Here is an 18,427-nt window from a genome sequence, read left to right as displayed (position 1 = left end):
TCATAGTAACAACCCATTAAATTTTGATGAAGCAAAGGGACTGTAAAAACACCAACAATCAGCAATTAGACTACCAGCAGAATTTTGAAAATGTGAATTCCAATCTTGTTTCTTACCAGCTAGAAAATACCTGGAGGATCTCTGACCTCCAGATAAACAGAGATGGGCAGATGCCTTGTCAGAAAGTTGGGAATCTTCCATTAGATGTTTTTTTGTTCATGTTAAATGTAATTAAGTGGGCACCTGTGTTAGTTGAGGGTTCTTCATTCATGTAACACCATAGTGCTAAGGTTAAGCCATAATGGGACATGTGTAGGTCTCTATTTACAAATCCCAGGTAGCCTAAACAGGAAAACAATCACAACTAAAGCAAGTTTATTCTGTGCTTGTGTTATGTCTAAATCTGATTGCTCGATTATTCTACTTTATTGTAGAAAATACAGATTTTTCAGTTTTTAATGAAATAATATATAGTTTTTGCATGCTCAGATGTCCATATTTTTGTAGTAAATAGCATAGCTTGACTTGCCTTCTTGCTCAAGTAGGCTTCAGAGCTTTCTAGTTCAAGCAAAGACAATGGCAGGGCCAAAGTAAGCCTTTGTTCAAAACAGAGTTTGAATCCTGACATATATTATATATATGTATATACACACACGTATATATCTGCAAATTCCATCACAGCATGGCTTGCCCTTTACCCATAAAGAGGGGTGCAAATGTTATTTAACCTTTAGAATACCTTTACGACATCTTTAGAAATGATCATCTGCTTTACTTTACAGCTGAAGAAAGTTAAGTTAGTTTTCCAAAATCGTTTATGAGCAAAACCCTCTTCTTTGGGACCTGGAGCTGAATCCAGCACTGTTGCATGAACTTCTGAAAAAAATAAAAAATAAAAATCTTGCTCACATTTCAAGTTGTATAGACACAAAACTTCAGTGGATTAAACAGTGCATTGCTATTTATTTTGCTAACCCTTCTATTTGGTGTGATATATATGTAGAAGCTGTTAGCCACGTATCTCACTGCATAAGGCAGCCTGTTGAGGTTATAGTAAGAGATAACAACTGAAAGCATCTTTGAGTTTGGCTACACCCATTACTGAGCACACACTGGCTTTCTTTTAGTCATCCTGTTGTTTCTTTGTCCTTAGAAGCAAGAGTTCACCCGTGCAGACAGTCCCTGTGTTTCCAGGATGAAAGCTCATGGTTCCAGGAGAGAACAACAAAGGGGGGGGCGGGTGTTACTGACTGGTGGAAGTTTTATTTATTTATTTATTTATTTATTTATTTATTTATTTATTTATTTATTGTGATTTGCATCAGGGAGGGTGAATGGTAGTTGTGTTTGAATTGTGATTCAAGTTATTTGTCCGCTTAAAAGTGAAATCAAAGCATCTGCATTCTGCAGTAAAGGTTGTTTAAAATTTACTGATGAATCATTAAAAAAAAATAAAAAATACTCTCCCAGCAGTTGCAACACTTCAAGTGAAAAAAATAAATAAGAGCAGGAGTTCTGTGCATTGGCTGAGCAAACACTTCTTCAAAACTAAAAACCCATTAGAAGTCAGGGATCTTGTGACACAGAGCGGGGCTGCCAAGGGCAAGAAGATCTTATTTTGCAACTGGGCCCGGGTGGATTGCTACATCTGGGAAACGGGTTGCAGATGTAAAACACGTGCTTCTGAGGGCTGGGGGGCTTTTCTAAACAAACATATTTCCTAAACAAATACAAACAGAGGCAGTGTTTGCCATGTGGCTGGGGAACCTGCTGATGTGATTGCAGCGAAGCTGCTGGCCTGTAGCTGCTGTACACAGGTGGCATAAAGGCCGGGCAGGCAGGGTTTGTAGGCTGGTAGGATGGAGTGGTGGGATTGGAGCTCCGCAGCCCCCAAATGGGGCTGCTCCAGGACGGAGCCACACCAAAGGGACATCTGTTACAGCCCGCCCTGCATCTCAGTGCCTTGCTTCAAGCAGCAAACACAGTGGAGCTGTGTGTGTGCCTCATGCGGGAGGGTGGACCCTGCACCCACACCCAGGCCCAGCTGAAGGTGGCCTGTGCTGGAAGGGGAGGCGATGCTCCTGCGGGGCGCTGAGCTCTTCTCTGCACTGCCCCAGCCCCAGCCCCAGCTTGGCTGAGCAAATCGCAGCTCAGCAACGTCTGCTCTTCAGGGGCAGGCGGCTGTTGCTGTACACATACGCCATAATCTCCTTACAGGCCTGAATTAATCATCTGTTTCCCACTGATGCTCAAATAAGCACTGTTTCAGTGGGTGGCATGCTCCACTTCCTTACCTGGTATAGCTGATGTGACTACAAACCTGCTACTGCTTGTCTGCTTGAATTATCCCCCCTCCCTTTCCTCCTTTTTTAAAGAAATCTTTCTCCCTCCTCAATTCCCCACTTTCTAATGAGATCCCTAACAGCCCAAAGTCTGCATCATTTCACTTTTTTCACTGCCATTCCTCTTTGCCCTCCAGACCGTGTTAGCCCAAGGGCAGCAGTAACAACCTGCGGCCAAGCACAGGACGGACGCCTCAAGGCGGTCGCTCCACCAGGTCAGCGTGGGGCGGCCGCTGCCACCACGTCTCCCTCCTCCCCGCTCTGGTAGCGAGGGCAGAGGACACCAGGCTGCTCTTTGCTATTCCCCTATCGCTGTGCCACTGATTAAACTCCTGCAGCAAGTTTCAGGCCTAAGTAATTTTTTATTTTTTTTTTTGTCATGATAGTTGTCAGAAAATGTGTGTGTATGAACTGTGGTCCTGTGACACCGTGCTTTGTCTTCTCCCTTCCTCCTGCTTCCAGGCTGACAGACCAAAACTCCATTTGGTCTGTCAGCTTTTTTACCATATTTTCCCATATTCCACCCCCCCCCCTTTTTTTTTTTACCTGTTTTCTGTGGTGAAAAGTTTCTCACAGCACAGAGGCTGCAGACATGAATTAATGCCCTTTAATTGCCTACCCATAACACACAAAACCAAAAGGGTTTCTCGGCGTTCCTTCAGTGTTTACTAACAGACAGACTTTGCTCTGGCAGCCCTCTCCTCCGCCAGCCCAAACTCACGCTGAAGGTTAACAGCTCCCCAAGTTAATGATTATCCTTCCCTGTTTGTGCGGTGCTTCACAGTTAAAACATGTAAATATGACTCCCCCGTGTAATTGCTGTGGTTATCCAGTGATGAGCTCTGCAGAGCACAGAAACACAGCTATTAGCAGAGCAAAATGTCACTCCCTTGTCCGGCCTCCCCGAGATCACAGAAGTGTCCTCTGGCCCAGAAAACAGCCCGCGGATGATAAAACCGTCCCGGCCGTCACAAGCGGCCCGCAATGAAAACCCCCTCTCAAAATAGCAAAGTCTAATCTCTCCTGAGGCTGTTAATCAGGTTTCTAATCTAGCAAAGCTGGATCCATACTGTAACATGCGGCGATTCCCATGCCTTTATTACAAACCCAGCTCCATTTACTGGGTCAGGAGACTAAAATGTAAACGTTTGCCTGGGAAGAAATCGCTGCAAAGCACCTGCTCTGAGGGCCAACCTGTGACAGCGCAGGGTGCCATGACCTGCTGGCACCTTACCTGTAAGTGCTGAACCTTACCGACATCTCTGCCTGGAAGTGCAGCACAACACAACCGCCTAATCACATGTTTTCTGAGGGCTGAAGGCAATCTTTGCTTGTCTGAAGACAAACACAAAGGCTGGGCCCGTCAGGTCTCTTCCAAATTGGGTAGCAATGGACTGAACAGGCGAGGTAAAGATTTCTGTGCAACTTCATGGGAGCAGACCTTTTGACCTTGGCCCAACTCATGTTGTTGCCAGCATTGCCCTGGCTGTGTCGGGCCTTCCCCATGTCTCACAGGACCTGCGGCCCTGCAGAGGGGGTGAAATGGCTGATGTGTGCAGCTTGTACAGAAGTGTGTGATGGCTGTGGTATTAATCAGGCTCCCTTCTGCAAAAGGCACAGTACAAATGAAAGGTCACACAGAGCTGCAGCATCCTCGTGTACCACCACACACGATCAGGCTGTGTTAGCGAGACACGGGCTGGTAAATCCCCTGCTATGGGCTTGGTAAGAGGTTCCCTGAGGACCAGGAGGCCTCTCAGCCTCTCAGGCGCTGGTTGAAGAGGGTCAGGCTCCCAACCAGGCACAGGGATGGTGCTTGTGGCAACCAGGGAAAGCTGCCCCACTTCTCACTTCTTCAGCAAAGCCTGGGAAATGAGCAGAGGTGTGTGAGGGCCAGGTCGTGCTGCAGAGTGAAGTGGCTGCTGATCTCCAACTCATGTTTGTGGGGAGGACAGCAAAGGTGGCGTGTCTTGGTCCTTGATTCAGGGACTTCCCACCGGGAGGCTCCAAGGTCTTGAACTTTGGCTTTTACTGAGCTTGTTTTTTTTTGTCTGCCTGCATGGAGTTGTGCCCATGTGCACAGGACTGGTCTGGTTCCCTCCCCTGGGCTTCTGCCTTGGTGTTTACTGTTGCCGTTTGTCAATACATTTTAGCCTCCTTTTGCTGCTCCTTTCCTCCCCCCATCCCTTTACTACCACCCTTCCATCAATGCTCAGGAACTTTCCCATATCCTGCAGGGCCCAAAGCCCCTTCTGATTCCCCAAGCCCTCCCTCGTCTCCCACTGGTGCCGTGCCCCTCTCTGCGCTGCCATTTGTGCCTTCAGGTCCCGGCCACAGCCCACTCAGCTCTGGACACCACGTGTTGGCTGGGCTCAAAATATGAGCAGTAAAAGGGGGAAAAAATATATTTTCCCAAGGTTAACACAGGAGCAGGGCAGGCATGGGACTGGCTCTGTCCTTTCCAAAGCTCCTTGCCCATGCCCCCACGCCACAAGTCCCCTTCCCAGGGCACTGGGCTGATGGAAGCTGAATGCCGTGGGGCTCCCCTGAAATACCAGAAGGGATAAAGATATTTCCATTACTGAACGCAGAAGAGATCAGGTCACAGCAGGTGGGGACAAAACCTGCCTCCAGAGTGATAAGGGGGGGATAAGATGGATGCGTTTTGGGGACATGAGCAGTGCTTTAGGCCACACTCTTCCCAGCACCCTGTCCCCAGATTACCCTCAAGGGTACTGGCCACACACAGATCTGCCTTGCTCACACTGCAATTTAATATCCCAATGTGAGATGGGGTGAGAGAGGGAAGCAAAAAGGGCTTACAGTGGTGGTGACAAGTCCCCAAGGAGCTGCGGAGGCATCACTCCATGGCGGGCAGGGTGTGAGGATGCGGGCACTGCCACTTCGCCCTTGTGGACAGGTGAGCTGCAGGCTGCGGGCACGGCCACTGGTTTAATGCTTTTGTGTGGCGTCTGTAGCACTGGTTGCGATGGTGCTTTGTGCCCAGTTCCCCTTGTGCCCCGCTGTCCACAGCATCCAGCATCCCCAGGCCCCTTTCCCCAGCTCCGTGCTGCCGGTTGCCATGACAATCCCAGGAGAGATTTCACATGAGCACTGAGCGCATACCAAGCGGTGCTCGGTGCTTTCAAACCTGGAGGTGCAAAGGAATAAAATGCAAAAGCACCGCACAGATCCGGAGCAGGAAAGGGCTTGCTGTGTGTGAGGCCTTGGGTGCCAATGTCCACTTGTTCCTCCCCGTGGCAGCAGCAGCTGCTCCTGGATGAGGCCTTTAGGGACCTGCCCAGCTGCACAAGAGGGTGGGGAGGTTTTTAACAGCCCCCCTGCCCCTCCCATTTTTTTTTTTTTTCTTTTTCCATTTGATCTGTAGAGTTGAAAACTTTGTTTCCCATAGAGGCGAGCCAGTGCTTCTGACTGCAGGCCAGAACCCAGGCCTGGAGCAGCCAGTGAAGGCGCTGGGTGCTTTCACTGCACACCCAGCCCTGGCCAGGAAAGGCAGGCGCCAGGCACTGAACTGGCCCATTGGATGCTCAAGCACTGGAACAAAAATGCTCTCAGTACATTGACTTTAACCCAAAACGCAGCTGTGGCGATGGGAAGCACGTGGCGGGCACACCCCTTCCTGTGGGCCTGCCTGGGCTTCTGACCATGCAGCAACACCTCCCTGCCCCTTTGCTTGCCTTTGCACCTCTTAGTTTTAATTCTTTTTTCTCTTTCTTTTTCTTTTTCATCTTTTTCTTTCTCTCTTTTTTTTTTTTTCTTTCTTTCCCTTTTTTACCCTCTCCTCTTGCCTGTTCCTCCTTTTCTGCTGCTCCATGGTCAAGGAAAGCCTGACTGCTGCGATGGGACAAGGGCAGAAAAAAATACAAATCCCTCTTTGCTTTAGGGAGTGCAGGAAGAGGTGCAGAGACATGGTCTAGAGCCCGTGCCCAGGCTGCCCAGGACGGTGCCTTGCTGGCTCCAGGTGCAGATCTGGAGCCCCATGAAGTACTGAGCTGCTGCTGTCAAGAGTGTGTTCACACCTCACCGCTCCGAAATCCAGCCTTGTAACGAGAGCTGGGGCATTGCCACCACTGCCGGTGTGAAGGGCTTCATGGAAACTTCTCTGGTTTCTGTGGATGTGGGCTCTGAAAAACAAGCTTATCTCTTCCTGGCCCTGGAGTGGGCCCCGAATCTGAATTATGTACGAGAGGCGCTGGCAGCAGAGGTGTGCCTGCAGCCACTCCTCGCCCCGCACACCGAGAGCAGGCGATGTCTGCGCTGGCACGGCCCTGGTGTGGCTGGGGTTACCCCTTCTCCCTGTCTTCTCCCCATTTCCTTGACAGAGCGAGCTGCCCCAGCACTTGAAGCCAAAAATACACAAACCAGGCCAAACTCTAGCAACACATAGCTTGTTTTGTTATAGATTAACTGCTGCAATAAACCAAGGGCAATTTTCCTCCCCAGCATCTGAACTGGCCTGTTAACCTACTCTCCCAATGGATTTTTTTTTTTCCCCAAAACAGATGCACTACAAATCGATGGCTGTGCTTTTATGGGGAGGGCAGGCTTCCCCAGCCTTGCCAAGGGCCTGCAGAAAACCCAGTGATTTGTTCCCAAGAGCTCTCCCGGGCGGAGAACAGACATGTTGATCTTTACCTCTAGTCCTAATTTTATTTTACTTTTTCTTACAGTGGAGGTTGCCAATAATAACACAGCTCCTGGCCCCATACGCTCGGTTTTGTACCCATTTGCTCTAGGGGTGCCAGTGTGGTTTTTCACCAGCCTAATTCCCCTCAGGGTGGCTGGGACAAGGGGCGATACCCGGCCCTTTCTGTGGGTGCGAGGTGACTGCTCCCCCAACACCAAAACACTGGCGATGGAAATGCTGCTGGTGGAAACACAAAACCAGCACAGTGAGGGCTCAGGATTCTCCAGGAACGCATTTATTCTGGACGTAACATGCCAGTTCCCAATCTTTCTGGCATCAGAGGGGTCCCATGGGCAAGGGGCTGGGGCAGGTTGGTTGGGCAGGAGGCTTTGTGCCAGCATGGGTAAGTGTGATGTTTGACTTATGCGGGAAAAATTAAAATCTGCACATCTCTTCCAGGTTATTCCCTGGATAAATACACTCTCTTAAATAAGCAAAGCTGTTAAAGCTAATTGATGCCTTCCCTGTGGCTCTGCTGGCCTTGCTGAGGATCCCTCAGGTCTGTGGCCATGAACAGACCCAGGAACGGGTGGGACACCAGTGGGACCCGGCCATGCTGCTGCCTTCTCTGGGTAGGGGAAAGCAGCGTCCCCCTGAGTGCTGCAGCTCGGTGCCCCCCCCCCCCCCGTTCTCCAGCCCCCCCAGGCTGCCCCCATCACCCTCAGCCTCCCTGGCCCAGAAACCCAGCTGCAGACCCGGGCGGTTCGAGAGCCGAGCACTGGGAGCCTGGACCCATGCCAGGGACTTTGATCCCCAGCCATAAAATCCTCCTCCACAATCTGACTTCTCTTGCGAAACACAGCCCGGGGGTGGAAAGGGGGGTGCTGAGAAAAGGCGCTATCCCCGCCTGCACAGTCCTGGGGAAGGGGCTTTACCGGGGCGGGGGGGGGGGGGTCACCTGCAGCTTCGCTCCATATATCTGTGGGGTTGGGGCTGGGCAGATGCCTGCTGCTGTACCAAATGTGTACACATTTGGCCAAAGCCCAGCCATAAACGGAAGGGGCAGACACCCGCTGCTGAAGGGCATGATGATCCGCTGCTGAATGTTTCCTTTTCCCATTTTTGCCATCTTTATTTTAACTCCAATACCACCCAGCCTGCTGGCGAAGCTGAGCGCTTTATGTTATTTGGAGGCAAACATGCAAAAACGGATTTTTTGCAATGCCAGATTGCAGCTCGATGAAATGAAGGCCAAACAGGGGCTGCACAAGCACAGAGGTGTAAAAAGACAGCAGAAGAGCATCTGCGGCTTCTGATGCGCTGGTCTGGCTGTGCATCCCACAGAAGTGAGCACAAGCCCTGTCCTATGGCCTGAAAAGCTCCTACAAGGGGGTGGCGTTCCCCCAGCAAACACTGGGGCAGGGCCAGGGACAGCCCAGCCACCTGCTGCTTGCCATCTCCACTCCACAGCTAAACCCAGCTTGTCCTGGTCTTGCTCATCTCTTCTGTTAGCGTTGCTGCTCAATTTCTTATAACATTACCCCCACCTCCCACACCGACAAATGAAAGCGTAAGTGGGGTTGAGCATCCTGGAGATCCTTTCCTTTGCTCCGCAGATGAGCTGTACATTGTTATTTTGCAGACTGGTTCCATTCCCTCCCCTTCATGCAGCACCCTGCTGGGTCCCAGTTTTGGGAGCACCCAGCCCCAGTGACTCCGAGCACGGAGTGGTGGGGCCAGGGGTGGGCTCGCAGCGGCTGGGGACAGCCAGCAGAGCGGGGACACAGCGCGGCAGCTGGAAAACCTTGGGTAGTGCATGGCTCCTTCCCCAGGGCAAGGAGGGTTTTCTCCAATTCACCAAAAAAAAATCCCAAACCCAAACGTATTTTTAAGGAGAAACAAAGATCAGAAATACTGTAAGCAGTGGAGACAAAGCACCAAAAATAGCATCCGAAGTTTCCTCTGTGCACTCTCCCTGTAGGCAGCCTGCACTATATTTGTCTTCACTTGCCATTTCTGCTGCAATCAATTTGCAGTTGCCGCTGGCGAGGAACCCATCTATTAAAAGCTCGGCTGAGATCTGTGGTGAAGATGTCTGTAATACAAAAAAATCTGGCCATTTTTGTAAATCAAAACAAACCCAAAACCAAGCATCCTCCGCACATCTCCTGGCCCCGCCATTGCACTGAGGTCACCACCTGGGCTCCGGTCGCTCTGCTCCCCCCTGCAGCCCTGGCACCCAGCGCCTAGCCGGGGGGGGTCACATTCTGCCGGTGCTTTGCCAGCCCAGCTTTTGGGGTTCCAGTGCCACAGCCCCTGGCCAAGGTGCGGTTTGCTGGCGCTGGAGCACGTAGCAAAGTTTTGGGAAAAAGATTTGCTTTGTGGCTGCTCAGGTGCTTGGAAGCATTTGGCGTTTTCTGCCTGGTGGTGCCTTATCTCCGTGATTTGCTGGAGGCCACCCTTGGGAGGCAGACTCCTCGAGGGTCAATTGCTTTTGTGGTAAATACAAATGTTTTCTATCATCTCTTTCATCCCGGGATGAAAGCACAGATAGAAATCGCGTGACTCCCCCCGCTCCCTTGGTGGGCTGCTGGGAAACTGCTCTCGCTGCCCCAAAATATCTCCATGGGGGGATTTGGGGCCTAGAAAACTGAGGTTGGGGCCATGCCCCTGAAAAATGCAATGGCAGCATTTCCAATAGGGTTTTGCTTCCTGGAGGCCAGCAGGGCCTCACTGCAGCACCTCCAGCCCTGTTGGGCTGCACAGCTGGGACCCCCCACCCCCCCACACCCATGGGGACACTGCACAGGGAAAACCTTTTTCCTATGGGATTCTCCCAATTCATGGTGCAGGCATGCCACTGCACAGCAGGCTGGTCCCTGCACTCAGCATCCCTGGGATGGAGCCACCACGCTGCTCTCAAGCCAATCCTGGCAAAAAACTCTTGAAAAAGAGGAGCCGAGGGAGGCAGGAGGGCGACGAGGCTGTTTTTAGGAGGCTGGAGGCACACAGCCTGTTTAGCCAAGCAAAACAGCGGCTGAGAGGGGATACAATTGCTGCCTATAAATAGCGCAGGGAAGCAAGCATTAGGGAGGGAAAAAAGCTATTCAAGCTAAAGGACAATGTTGGCACAAAAGCAAATAGATATAATTAGCCATTAATAAATGGAGGCCAAAGATTAGAGAAAGTATCGAATATCAGAAAAGTGAGAGCTTGGAAGGCTTTCCAGGGGGAAGGGTAGAGAACAACTCGACCTGCATTTAAAGCAGACTGTGGCTATTTTTTAAAAGCCATTAAGTTACAGGCTGTCAAATCCAGCCTGCCATGATCGCAGATGAGCCTTTTCTTCTGTGCAAAAGGGAAGATTCAGCCTCTCCGTGACGTCAGGAGCACAGAAACCACGCACAGGCTGGGGAAGCTGCCCAGTGCACAATGCTCCAGGGCAAAACGCTGACCCCAGGGGCCCAGTGAGCCTAATCCTGCACCCCCAGCCCAGGGCCCCACATGGGCAGCAATGCCCCTGATCTGGAAAATATTGAAGCAAGCAGGCTAGAGCCATGCACAGCAGCCCCTGAGGGGAGCAGCCCCTGGCCAGCAGCACAGGAGGAGGCCGGCTGCTCCATGCTGAGCCCACACGGTGGGAGCGGGAGCTCCAGGGGAGGCCTCTGCTTTTCTTTCCCTCTTACGAAATCAGCTCTGGACAAACAAGAAATGAGCTCTGAGCAGCAGCGAGCCCTGAGCTCGCTCTCACCAGCCCCGCTGACCTTTAAACAAGCAACCGGCACGAGCAAAGTCGGTGCTGGCATCGCAACCCTGCAAATCTCCTGCTCCCACCCTGGGCACCCAAGGGGTGGCCGATGCAGGTGGTTCTGGCCAGGGCCAGCTGTGGGATGGGTGCTGGTCGGACACATGCCTGGGCAGGGGGTGCAGGAGTTGGCCCTGGCAGCAGGACAGAGCTTGTCGGTTCCATCCGAGCCCTCCGTGCCCACAGGTGGGTGTTTGGGAATTGCTCGGAAGGTGGAAACCCCACAAAGCATGCTACAGGATAGGCGATCACCTGCATTTTTTTTTCCCTCTGCCTCTGAGAGATTAATACCAAGGAGGACTCAAAAAAACAGTCCCAGCACTGTCTCTGGAAGCTGTGTGTCACCCTTTTACCTCAGTGCACATTCATTTCTGTACAACCAGTCCCTGCTTTTTACATGGGACAGAGATGCTTGAGGTCTTTGCGAGTGGAGTGGTCCAGCCACGTCTGCCACAGGTGTGAATGCAAGAGGACAGGCTTCAGGCCCCAGCAGAGCCCCGGGAGGCAGACGGGGCTGTCTGTGGCACTGCAGAGGTGTTCAGGGCCTCCCCTTTCCCTTCCCTTCCCCTCCTCTTGGACCCACCCTGACACGGCCTTGCATCCTCACACACCCCGGGAGGCTCGGGCCTGGTCTGAGGCTTTGGGGCCAGGACGTGGCTCTGCCTGCTCAGCAGGACCCGCTGCCGTTTGCCTTCAGCTGCTTGGTTGTTTAAGAGAGGAGTTTTGGTACCAAGGGGATGTCAGCTCCCGCCACCGGGCTTTCAGTGCACTGCTGAAGGGGTCTCCCCCAGCTGCCCCCCAGCGCGTGCTGGGCAGGGAGCCGGGCCGCAGGCAGCCGCGAGAGCCTGTCTGTTTGCACGGGCACGGCTGTGGCAGGGAGACATTTCCCTCCCTGGCTGCTATTTTCAGGGGATGAAGTCACCAGGCTGCAAGCGCCTGAGCTCGGCAATGGTGACTCAGTGCTGGCCTTGCTGAGGCACCGAGCACGGCCTCCAGCCCTGGCCCTGCCCCACACAGAGCTGCAGCACCCGTGGCCTTTGGGGCCTGGGCTTCGCAGCAATGCGGAATCAGGGACCCCCGTCCCATCAGGGCACTGGGGGGCCCCCAGGCTCCCTCCATCAGCACTGAGGAGGAGACACTTCTCAGAGCCACCCCGGGATCTGCCCCATATGGCCATGTGTCCCTTCAGTGGCAGCATCCCTCACGTGCCACCGGGCGGCCCAGCTCCTCACAGAGCAGAGCGGCTGCGCCAGCCCCAGGCACAGCCTCACCTCCGGCCCCTTCCCCACTGTCACAGCATGGGGCAGTTAAATCCTCTGCTGCCACCACAATAATTTTGATTTCCAAAGAAAGCAGAAGCAAGAAATCCCTGGCCGTACTGCATGCTGCAACCCACTGCCAGCCAGGGCCAGCAGCTGCCCGCCTCCTTCCTGCTCGGCCAATGCAGTTTGTTTGCCTTCTCCAAAGCAAACAGTGTGGATATTCTGGGGGGGTGTTTGGCAAATCCCCCCCTTGCTTATAAAAGCTGCTTCCTGGCATGAGGTTTCCGGCATCCTGTTCCTTCCAAACACCGTTGGCGAGGGGTGGCTGAGGGATCCTGGTAATATTTTAAGCTCATAACGCAGCATCTTTGAGTTTATCCCCAGCTCCTCCTGCTGGCTGTGGCTCTGCCACCGGCCACGGGGCCCAACACAGCCCATGCTGGGGTCACCATGCCTGGTGGGGCTGCACCCACCGGTGCTGCGCTGCCCGGCTGCCTATGGAACAGCATGGAGCCAGCGGCACCAACCTGAGGGCACGTGCCTGGCTCCAGCACCTTCAACCTCCCCCCTCCTTTGTTAGCAGCACGACCACAAAATCCGCAGCTGCCCTGAACTGTTTCAGTGTCTCTAAAGACTGCTTTTACCTTGCTGTCCTGAAAGCCATGGTGACAACGGCACAATGGCATCAATTTGCTGCAGCCCACCCGGGCAGCCACACCATGAAGCCACACCGGACACAGCCTCGTTACTCCCAATGGGATCATGGGCACTTCTAAAGGGAATCGAGCAGATGAACATCAGCTTTTTCTGCTGCTAATTCTGCTTTTTCCTGCTAGGTGAGAGCCACGAAGCCTCAGCAGGGGCTCTCGGCCTCAATGCCACCCTTCCAGCCCAGCCCTCAGTGCAAGGCCAAGTGCTGGAGCTGTGGGGCCCAGTGCCTGTAGGAGCCCAGCCATGACCCAGTAAAAGGGGAGTTCTGCTTCCTGCTGGCAGCTCTTGGCTGACCCCTGCTCCTTAACAGCAGCTGCATCAAGGCTCAGACCACGGACATCAGGCCAAAGCCCAGGGGACCGAATGGGCACAAACATCTGCTCACTTGGGCAGGAAAGCAAGTGCTCGCCCTGGCTTCTCACCCTAGGGGTGAGCAGCTTGGGCCCTAGGGAGCAGTCACTGCTTGGTCCCTTTCTTGAAAGGAGCCTGAGGGAGAAGTGGGATTTTCCTGGAGAACTCAAAACACAGAGTTTGACTGTGAACTACTCGCACTTCACAGCCCTGCAAGGGATAGGCACCAGTTTGATCTTTCCTGGATGCTGAAGCAGAGCAATTGCCTGTCTGAGCTCCTGCTTCCGACGGAGTGGGCTGTAGCAGTCGGAGCCAGTGGGAAACAGGCAAATCTAAAATGAACAATATCCTGTTTTTTTCCTCTTGGTAAGTATGGAAATAGAGTTGCATCTGTTTAGTTTAAAACCCATTAAATTAGCGTGGCTTCCCACACAGACAAACCACAACAGTCCTCGAAGGGCCTCCTGATGTCATGCCAGAAAAAGCAGAGGTGACAGGCTGTGGCTCCTGTGTGCCCCAAGTCTCTGTGGCGGGATGGGAGTGAGCAGTCGCAGCTGCCAGCCCCACCGCACAATGCTGCTGCCTTCTCGAGGTGTTTTGTGCTTGTGGCATTTGCTGTGGCAGCACCAGACCTCGGGAAGGGCTAAGTTTGCCAGTCACCCAGTGCCTCTGCTTTTCAGCAGAATGACAGGTGTGGAGCAAAGCAAAGTAACAGAACTCTGGTGCTATTACAGTCAAGGCCAGACAAAAGCTATGTTAAATCCTTATTTTTTCCTCTCCTTTAAGAGCATCAACCGTGAAAGTGACAAACACACAAAAAAAATCTGCTTACAAATAGCATAGCAGCACACAGGAGTGTTTTTCTGTAGTGAGGCTACACAATCCCTGCCTGTCCCTCAGGCCAGAGCTAGAGCTTAGGGCACTGTCCTTGCTGCAGAACCAAGCGATTAAAGGGGCAGAAAAGGTTTCAGAAAACGTTTCCAGGTAGTGGAAACTGAAAGCCATCCTGCAGCGAGACAGGTTTTCTAAAAATCAATGGCTACACCACACTGCCCTGCTCTGTGTGCCCACCTTGCGCCCAGCAAGCTTGCTAAACATTTTGACTTGTATTTAAAATAATAAAAAAAAAGAGCTTGTGTCACTTTGTCCCTGTGGTTCTGCTGATCAGAAGAAAAGCTGAAGTGAAAAACAAACAAACACAAACAAAACCAAAACCTGACCAACTGTGCAAAAGTTGAGGTGTCAGAGGGAGCAGAGAGGTGGGAGTTTGGAACAAGAGCTGGCTGCACGCTCTGGCTGCTCAAGTCCTGGCGGTGCTCGCTGCGCTGCAAACCCCAGCCCAGCAGCTGACTCAGCACACAGCCTCGGCCAAAACACTTGGCCCCTGGGGATGGGTCAGAGCCAGCAGCTCCCGGCCGGTGAGGGATCGGATGCAGCAGGGAGCGGGAACCAGGAGAGGCTGGGAAAGCACCAGCAGCCCAGGCAGAGCTGGATTCGGGTCAAGCGGAGACTGAGGAGTTTCACCACTGCTTAGAGCAAAGCTCAAAGGTTACACAGCCTTCCTAGAAGCCAGGAAATTGTGGGTTTTTGTTTGTGCCTGGTGTTTGTTATGGTGGGAAATCGTGACCAGTGCAGTGCAAAGGCAGTGCGTGGAAGGCCAGCAGTCCTGCAGCAAGGCACCGGTCCCTCGCAGACCACAGCACAAAAACTCAAGTAGAAAGGGAAAGCGGGTACTTATCTGCAGCCAGCTGCTGCAAAAGGAAGCTGTCATTTGTATCAATCTGTAACAAGGACTCCGTGAAACAGGAATCCTTGCCACACCTCTGCTGCCTTCCTTGTAATCAAAAGCTCCTTTCTTTCATACTAATCTCCATTTTAATCCATTACTCTTATAGATTTCATTAAACTGACTATAACAACTCTAGCAACACTGTGGACTTTGCAACTTCAAAATGTGCTGAAGCAGGAATTAGGTAAAAGGGATTTACCAGGAATTTACCAGGAAAAGGCCAGTACAGGAGAAGCATGAAGTTCCAATAAGACAGAAGAAACTCAGCTTGAGGAAAGTACCATCACATCCCGTTCCAGGAATCATGCGTTACTTCCAACTTATACCTTGCAAAACGTTGCAAAACAAAACAAAAAAAAACTATTATTCTTTCAAATGAGGTTGAACTTCCTATGATTTAACAAAGATGTAATCATATCCGCAAAGATCCCAGAGTTCTTTACAAGCATCTTAAAAAGTAGAAATGAATCATTTCCTTATAAAACAATCAACTCGGCAATGCCATGGTCTTGGAAATCACAGTTGAACAGTCAGACACAAGCATTCAAAAGAAAATAAAGCATTTAATGCAAAACCTTTTACCAAAAATTTTTACAGTGATTTCATATAAATGGAGACTTCTCTTAAAACATAGAGCTACTGATACAAATGTATTGGTTAAAGAGGTAATTACAAAACTATCTCCTCAGCCAGATATAGGTAGGGGTATTTCTGTCATCTGAAAACACCTAAGATGAGCTGAGAAGTAATGTTCAGTGTCTACTATACTACCTCTAACTGATGGTAACAAACATTGTGTTTTTGAATTAAAATTTCCCAGGCTGATATCTCTGTACCCCATAAGGCCTTTTTTATTTTAAGCATCCTAATAATCTGTGGCTGTGCAAGGAACATATCTGAGATGCCTGGGAGCTACACTACATGGTTTTCCCTAACAATGAGAGGACTGATATTGGAGCAGAAAAAAAATGTGTTCCCCTGCAAGGAGCAGGCTTTGGGGATGGTTAATAAAACAAATGCTGCAATGTTGTTTCTGTTCCCACTCAATTGCTCCATGCTGACATTTCTGAAACCATAGGGTAGGTTTGAACTGGGGCATCCAGGCCCCTCTGGCTCCCCAGTGGTTCCAGCAAGGCCAGCTACTGAGAGGGACAAGTGGTGCAGTTACACCAGGCTCCCTGTCCAGTCTCGCTGCTTCCCAGGCTGTTACATGGGTGCAGACAGAGCTCAATCTGGAGTGAGCAAGGCCCTACGGAGATCGGCAGCAGTCAGTCCACCCAGGAGGTAAGAGCAAAAGACAGAATTGGTCCTTGTTGAGAACAAGCAAAATGCAGCTTGAAGGGAAGGGCAGGACAGGCTGGAGCCCTCTCCTCCCCTCCACAAGGCACTACAGCAGCACAGGCGCTTCCCCAGCACATTAATTCATTCGTTCATTTGGCAGACTCGGCTTGTCTGGAAATGATTACCTGTAAAAGGAGCTCTTTCACCAATGTAGCTGTTCACTGAAGCAGTGTCCTGCAAGGCTGGGCTCTGCCTGGTCTGCTGCCAGCCAAGCAGAGAAAGGCTCCAGCTAATCCCAGCGGAGCTGGGCTGCCTGCTCCCCACTTAGCAAAACAACAACAAAAAGGCCTTCGAGGAAGATGCAGTTGGGGGAATGCAGCTCTGCAGAAGACAAAGCCACATTAACCACCCTTAACAAAGCAACAGTTTTCTTCCCCAGTGGAAGGGCAGGCTGGTGCCTTCCCTCCCCAGGACAGATTGTCTTTCGGGCTCTTCAGGGACACGTGGGAGGCCGCCTCTTCTTTTTTGCTGTGCTGCCCCAGTGCTAGGCTCCCCACGCTGCTACCAGGAGCTGAAGTCCCCGAAGCCTGTGCTCTTTTTCTCTTTCTTCGCAGCTGTGCTTGTTGAGGGCCCGTCATCTTCCACACTGCGCTTCCTGGAGCCAAAATGAAAACAACTCTCAGGGACTATTTACTGTTCAGTGGGACGAGGGCAGCTGGCTGCCTTTCCTCTCCCAGCAATAGCTACGCTGCAGCCAGCTCACCCCTTATAAATCAGAAAGCAGTGCAAGCTCTGGGCTGGCATGGGACTGCAGGGGGGCTGGGGCTCGGGGCTTTTGGTTCACGCAAACAGAGGGAGAGTGTGTCAGTCTGTGGGGATGGTTCGGTCGGGCTTTGAACGCTTCGAGGAACGTGCTCAAGACCTAACAAGATCTCCAGGTCAGAGATGAACATTTAACAGCTCCCTTTTTTTTTTGAGATAATAATAATAATAATAATAAAAAAAACCACAGTCACTATGAAAGTTTGAGCCACTTCTCACCTGCATTTGTGGCAGCAGAAGAATTTATGGGCAGTTAGGTGTAAAGCAGCTGGGCAAGTTTGTGAGATCCTTCTCTGTTTCTTGAGCATTGCCTGATGCAGTCACTGCTGCTATTCCCAGCCCCTCTTGAGCAAAGATTATAACCCCATGGAAACGCTACGTGGCCAGGTCACATACTGGGGTTTTGTTGTCAGTTAACAGCAGTCGACAGGGAGAAGCCTGAGCCTGTCAAAGGGCTGCTATAGACCAAACTCCCAGACTCAAGGCAGGCTGAAATGAGTGATAGACTAGGGAAGAAAACTCTGTTCTATACAGCTTGGCCCTTTCTGCAGAGCTGTTGCAGCTGCAAACTTTGCATGGGTTTCCTCTGTAAGTAACAGTGCAGAATGACAGCAGTTTTAAGCTGAACATGATATTTTAAGGGCCAAGCAGTATTTTGTAACTGAAATATTTAACTGACATACACATGAAACCGTCCTACATGGACTGTCATATTTTTATTCTCACAGTTATGCAAGTGCCTTTACGTCACACAGGCACATACAAGCTGATTAAGTAGTTGTCCAAATCTGTGTACACATAAATACGACTTTATGCAGCAGACAGACGACAGCATTTTTGCAAAAGTTTTTACAGAAGTCTGCTAAAAATCAAGTAGAAGGCATTTATTTTAATTTATCCAAAACTCATGCTAATCTTCTGCTGAGGCAGGATTCTGTACTGTCCTTAGGAAAGCAAGCGATGCTGCCAATCCCAACGGGTGTACAAAGGGTGTCTGGGAGAGGATGCTTTGGGACAAGCCTGTACAACCTGCCAGGCACCCTGAAGCTACTTGCCAGACACCCTGTGCTCCCACAGCAAGCCTGAGAACCTGCTCCCCTTTCTGGCCATTTCAGTTGTGCTGGTACGACTGTTTGTGTGGCTGCACAGGGAAGCAGATCAGCAGACAGATATGTGTTTCAGGCACCCTTTGTGCAGGGTAGAAGCTGCTAAAGGAAAAAACATCCATGGGACAGTGGCCTTCAAAAATAGCTGCTGGAGGGGAAGAGGCCAGAGTAGAAAGATGGTAGAGGAAGCGGCAGTACAGTTCCTTCTCAAGGACTTCTGCATTGTGGAAATGTATTTACGGTTGTGAAGTCTGCACATGCTGTTAAAGACCATCTCAGACATGTTCAAGTGCAAAAACAAAAGCTCAGT

The 18,427-nt window shown here is 51.3% G+C and overlaps 1 protein-coding gene across 1 annotated transcript in view; it reads right to left on the bottom strand.

The window, feature by feature from the left end:
• Positions 1-15,451: 15,451 nt before the first annotated feature.
• The window catches only part of PPIL2 (peptidylprolyl isomerase like 2), a 73,410-nt gene continuing 70,434 nt past the window's right edge, over positions 15,452-18,427 (bottom strand). Inside the window, exon 20 of the mRNA XM_083803495.1 lies at positions 15,452-16,844. Within this exon, the coding sequence (XP_083659621.1) occupies positions 16,751-16,844 (94 nt within the window). The 3' untranslated portion in view covers positions 15,452-16,750. The remainder of the gene's footprint in view (positions 16,845-18,427) is intronic.

Source organism: Anser anser (assembly GCF_964211835.1).
Source record: "Anser anser genome assembly, chromosome: 18".
NCBI lineage: Eukaryota > Metazoa > Chordata > Aves > Anseriformes > Anatidae > Anser > Anser anser.
This window is presented reverse-complemented; position numbering and strand designations above follow the sequence as displayed.